At 35.4% G+C, this 5,612-nt stretch overlaps 1 protein-coding gene across 1 annotated transcript; it reads right to left on the bottom strand.

Annotated features, from left to right (window-relative positions):
• Positions 1–398: 398 nt before the first annotated feature.
• Positions 399–2,033, bottom strand: LOC140871081 (transcription factor MYB108-like). Its single transcript, XM_073273529.1, has 3 exons — positions 1,715–2,033; positions 1,342–1,471; positions 399–1,204 (listed from the first exon to the last, which is right to left on the bottom strand). Exons 1-3 carry the CDS (start codon positions 1,875–1,877, stop codon positions 700–702), a joined length of 798 nt encoding a protein of 265 aa, XP_073129630.1. The 5' UTR covers positions 1,878–2,033; the 3' UTR covers positions 399–699.
• Between the last annotated feature and the right edge of the window lie 3,579 nt (positions 2,034–5,612).

Raw genomic sequence — 5,612 nt, forward strand, 5'->3', positions numbered from 1 at the left:
ATTATACTACTATTGACCATAAAATTTTCTCCAAAAAGTAATCGCTAACACTATATATAAATAGAAAAATGTGTAGAAAATAAGACTTATAAATTAGGACATGCACTTCAACATTAATTTAAGAGATAAAACTGTCTTTGGGTTTCTTTTGTCTAGAAAAATAGCCAACATCATCCAATAAATCGATCTACACATATGCTCTCCTTCTCAAGTTAACTGCGTCTTAATAAGTTCAACGAATTTCAAAATTTCCTACATTTAGTTTAATTTATGTCGGATTTTACAGTTTCCAATGGAAATGCTGAATTAACACGAGATATATTGGTAGAAGAATTTGGAATTTTTTTTTAAATTAGAGGACACAAAATAAAATAAAATAAAATAAGCGGCCAAGTGGGTATTAATTCAAGAGAATATTTCATTCATTAAATCCTTAAGTCACAACTTTAATTTTTTTTAATCCAAACTGAACAGAATGAATAAATAAAAAATAATACAAACATCAATATGTTTTATCCAAAGCTAAAAAAACCCTGTCCAAATTCTATGAAACTCTGAGATTACTATACTGAATTTCTAGGATAATATTTTTTTTGGGTCTTAATTATTAATTATTCGCACGTATTTATTCGATGATCTTTGCAAGTGATCTTCCAAATTAAGATTTGGTGATGAATCATTAATTAATGTTGTAAGAAGCTAGCATACGTCATCGATATCATTCCACAGGGTGTCCGATATGTCTCCGCCGGCGTTCATCCACTGGCAGCTTTCCTCCGCCGTCAAATCCATCCCCTGGGGGAAATAAGCAGCTGTGGGGCTGATGAGAGATTGATCGGCATAATTCGAAAGATGGTAATAATCTTGATTCACTGGATAATTATTGTAACAATAATCCGTTAGGTCGGTTCCGAACGAGTCCGATGATGCTACCACGCTTGAATTTTCTGGGGAATACGTGTGAGCCCCGAAAACAGGAGCCTGTGGAGGCACAGACGCCGCTGCTCCGGCACCGCTCGTGGCGGCCTGAGCTTGGATTCTCTCGACTAATCTGGGCATCCAGAGGTAGCGCATGGTGTCTTTGAATTGCTTGCTGTTAACGTCACACTTGAGCTGCTTCGCATGCTTCTGGACCCTCGTTCTCCAGTAATTCTTGATCTCATTATCCGTCCTTCCCGGCAAATGTTGCGCGATTTTGGACCACCTGTACGTACGCGCGTGGATCAAACTCAATTTCAATTCCAACTTAAAATCCAATCAACATATACTAATTTTAATACAATTGAATAATTGATAGGTACCAAATAAAACTTCATCAAAAAAAATCTATATATTAAATACCTGTTTCCCCAACGAGAATGGAGTTCAAGAATTAGAAGCTGTTCTTCCAGAGTAATATTCCCACGGCGGACATCGGGCCGCAAATAGTTCAGCCACCTCAATCTGCAGCTCTTCCCAGTTCTATTCAGGCCTGTCACATACGAGTTTCATACATTTCATCACCCTCCAATACCATTTATTAATTAATTAATAATATGAAAATAACGTACAGCTGGTTATTTAACTTCCACACGACAATTATTCATTCATATATACCAAAAAACCAAGAATCCTCTCTCCCACACGTGAATTTTAATTCCTTCAACTTTCCCCTTCCCCTGCAGGACCGAATCATACCGACCACCAAATAATAATAATAATAATAATTAATTACCGGCACATCGGGAGAGCGAATTCCATCGGCCTTCGCCATGGCGTGCTATGTAGTTCATGAGAGTGAAGTCTTCTTCAACAGTCCACGGCCCTCTTCTGATGAGGTCCGCCATTTCTTCTTGATCAGAACTCTGGTTGTAAGCTTTGGACTGCATTTGTTCCATTCCAAGATTACCCGAAATAACAAAGAAATTAAAATTGATTTGATTTGATTGATTAATATACGCAGAAAAGTTGAGGATTGGATTGATAGAGATGTATGTATATGTATATGTTTAGGGAGAGAGATTGGATTGAATTGAATTGAATTGAATTGAATTGAATCTGATGGGAATTAATAGATGGTGGGGCTTTATATAGACGTGTGTTAAAGGAGAGGTTTGAAAATTGCATGTGATGGAGGGAAGTGGGCAACTAGGAAGCCGCAATTAATTAATTTTAACCACACTTTAAATTTTGTCTTCCAAAGAATATACAATATATTTTAATAATATAGTTAAGCGAGTGAGACCTTTGAAATTTGACTCTTTGACTCTTTTCATTTCTATATAGTGCGAGTGCGAGTGCGTGTGTGTTTTCAAATATTATATTTATATATATATTATTACTATTATTTTACTTCCTGTTTATTTTGTACATGTTCATACGCTCTTAAGTTGTCACCAAATATTTGACTTTGTGACATGGGAATTACGCAATAAATCCGTTTTTTCTTTACGAAAATGGTTAACACAAATTTATCTACAATTTTTCTCATGAAAGACAAGAATATTACAATCACTTTTTTTTTTTTTCAAAACACGACTTCCTCGTCGTGATTTGCCTCTGATCCACTAATATCAAGAATCTACAGATAACTCCTACAGATTCAAGAGGTGATACTCATCTACATAGCACTTTGCCTTATATAACACTTATTTCTCGGTGTTCGTCATGCACTACTAAAATGATGTATTTAAGGGTATAAATTTATCAATATTTATGGGATCCACTGAAAAAATAGTAGACCTCACATATATTGATAAATAGCAAGCTTTAAATGTGCATTGAGTCAGTGTCTGTACAAATAAGAACTCACTTACCCTGAAAAGGTACAATAACTTTTGTAGGGAATTAAGAAAATTTGTTTAAATCAGAAGATAAATTTTTTTTAAAATACTCGATGAGCGGTTTGGTGAGTAAAAAGACTTTTTAAGAAGTGAAAATAGACCATCTAAAAGGAAAATGATGAAAAATCAAATACTAAGTAGTTTTACCCAAAAAAAAAAAACAAAAAAACAAAATTTATTCATTCTTCATTTTGTTTCCTCCGAAAAATATTCAATAGAAAATCTCTCGTACAACGTCACGTTATAACACTATATTACTCAAACTGAATCTTATCGTCTTCCATGCATCTTCCCCTTTTTGACAATTGTAGCTGTTTTTTATTCGGGTCGGAATGCTCATGCTGCAATACAGATGTGAGCACTATGTTGGCCTAAATCAGCTTCATATTTGAAAAATGATCAAATTGCAAATGAAACAAACATAGCATAAAACTCAAAGAGGCAAATATATAAATACATATGTAACAAACCGAACCGTTCGGAGCTCGATATTTGGTAAAAACATTGTTTGAGTTCATTTGTTAAGTTTATCGAGTCGAGTTTGAGCTTGATTTCAAAAGCTTGAACATTTTATCAAAAGTCAAGCTTGAGCTCCAAGATATTCAGCTCGCGAGCTCGCGAACATATTCGTTAATAGGCTCGTGACATCGAGCTCGATCATGGCTCTTTTAAGTGGATCGCAAGCTAGCTCGTAGTTATGTTGTGTGATATATATTTAGTATGAATTTTTTGGTGATTTTATTTTTATTTGGTATTTAGAAGTTAGATGTATTATTTTTGAATGTTCAATGATATACTGAATTCATGTTTTTTCATTTATGTTAGGTATGATTTTGGTCATTTATGAAATAATGTACTCTTTTCTATGTGAATTTAAAAATAATCAATAGAGTTGCATTATCTTGTATACTTGAACTCAATTCTATCTTCAACGAGCTCGAATAAAATTCAAACTCAAGCTCATTTTTTTGTTTGAGGAGATTGAAAATGAGCTCGCTTAATGAGACAGCTCAAAAAATTGTCGAGCTCACTTAACGAGCCGAACTCGAGCCAAAATCATTAGATATGAAAAACGAGCCAAACCAACATCGATCTATTATTCAGGACCTTAATAATTCCAAAACAAATCGAACTCGAGCCTCATGACTAAAGATCAAAGTAAACTCAATCCTTTATATATACTAGCCACCAAAGCACACACGTTGTGTGGGGACCTCGGGTGCTAATCTAATCTTACAGGGCAATTAATAACTAAAAATATTCAATATGAATATTAGTCTGCTTAATAATCAAATAAATAATGCAGGACATTTGGCGACGCAAAACCTTACATTTGGCCACGCGAAAACACGTCGCGAAAAGAATAAATTTTTTTTTTCCCCGGGCAGACCACATATGGACCTTTGTCCGGACCCTGCATGGACCAAGGCACGGGGTCCCTGCCTCTTCTGGACCAGGGTCTGTGCCCAAGGCTGAATTCGACAACAAAAGGATTTCAAGGCAGAGTACACCCGGACCCCTGCACGAACCTTGGCACGGGGTCCGGGCCCTGTATTAAAAATTCAGAATTAAATATTGCAAAGCTGTAAACATGAGATATACAACTCTTATTCAATCTCAAACCTCATTTACATGCATTCTTATGCAACTACACAGTCATAAACATGTAAACTACATTAATCCCTTCATCTAGGATACACAACATAAAATATAAACGAGTACTCGCAAACATATATACAAAGGTTCTTGTTTGTTTTCTAACATGTTTAACAACTCAAAAACATGTTCTCTTGCTTAAAACCCGAGTCCTCACAGGCTAAAACTCTATCTCGAGCTATCCACGTCGAGTTTGACCAGCTCCTGCCCCACCTATTGCCATGCACACATACAAACACGGCAATAGCCGAATAACTCCGGTGAGAATAAAATCTCAGTATAAATAACAAAACATGCAATATAATAAACATGAATGCAATGCATGTTTCAATAGCAGGCTATCAATTCTGATATAAAACAAATATCGGTTCTTGGGATCCCGAGGAAATAAAATCTCAAACTAACACCAACTCACCCAATCGAAGTGAAGTCAAGTATTTTATTTCCTCTGAGTTTGGTGGAACTATAGTGAGTCTTCTGGCTCTGGAAGTAACTCTACATTTCGTGCCACTCAAATACAGCCCTCCAAACGTCATATGCATTCTAGGCCTTTCAGCCCTCTATGCTTTTCATGTTGGAGTTCAAGAAGAATGCAACATATTCTGTATGCATTGAATGCTATGAAACACCATGAACACTTAATCAGATAAGCAAGCAAAGCAACAAAATCATCTAATCACATAAAGCACATAATCAAACAACTATGTGATTGACAATGGAATACTCGAAAAATAATAGCTATTTCGAGTGTTCTATCCCATCTGGATTAACCGTCATTTATATCTTTCAATGTCGAGTCTGAAAGTACTTCAAATCTGAAAATATATCAATACAAATTCATATCACAAGACTGTTCAATTTGCTAATTCAAACGTCAAACGCAAATGCTTCAAACCTTCTAATTCTTTCTCGGTTCGAATCGACGATCTCGAGTTCGGACAACTTCAATATCAGATCTGAAATGAAGTGTTTGGAACAATAATATCAGCTTCGACTCAATACAATACACTATTCATTCAACAAGTTCAAACTTAGATCAATTCTGAAATTGGCGGCGTAACGGCTAAAAATCGACAACCGAAACGATATCCAAATCAATCCAACAATCAATTCCCAAAATAATCTCTAACATAT

Source organism: Henckelia pumila, unplaced genomic scaffold (genome assembly GCF_033568475.1).
Source record: "Henckelia pumila isolate YLH828 unplaced genomic scaffold, ASM3356847v2 CTG_38, whole genome shotgun sequence".
NCBI classification, from domain to species: domain Eukaryota; kingdom Viridiplantae; phylum Streptophyta; class Magnoliopsida; order Lamiales; family Gesneriaceae; genus Henckelia; species Henckelia pumila.

What these genes read in the sequence shown, in the direction of transcription:
- LOC140871081 (XM_073273529.1), bottom strand. Translation starts at nt 1,877, where the DNA reads ATGGAACAAATGCAGTCCAAAGCTTACAACCAGAGTTCTGATCAAGAA. An exon ending in TTCGCTCTCCCGATGTGCCG is followed by an intron (nt 1,472 to 1,714) that starts GTAATTAATTAT and finishes CGTATGTGACAG; the next exon opens with GCCTGAATAGAACTGGGAAG. An exon ending in CATTCTCGTTGGGGAAACAG is followed by an intron (nt 1,205 to 1,341) that starts GTATTTAATATA and finishes GCGTACGTACAG; the next exon opens with GTGGTCCAAAATCGCGCAAC.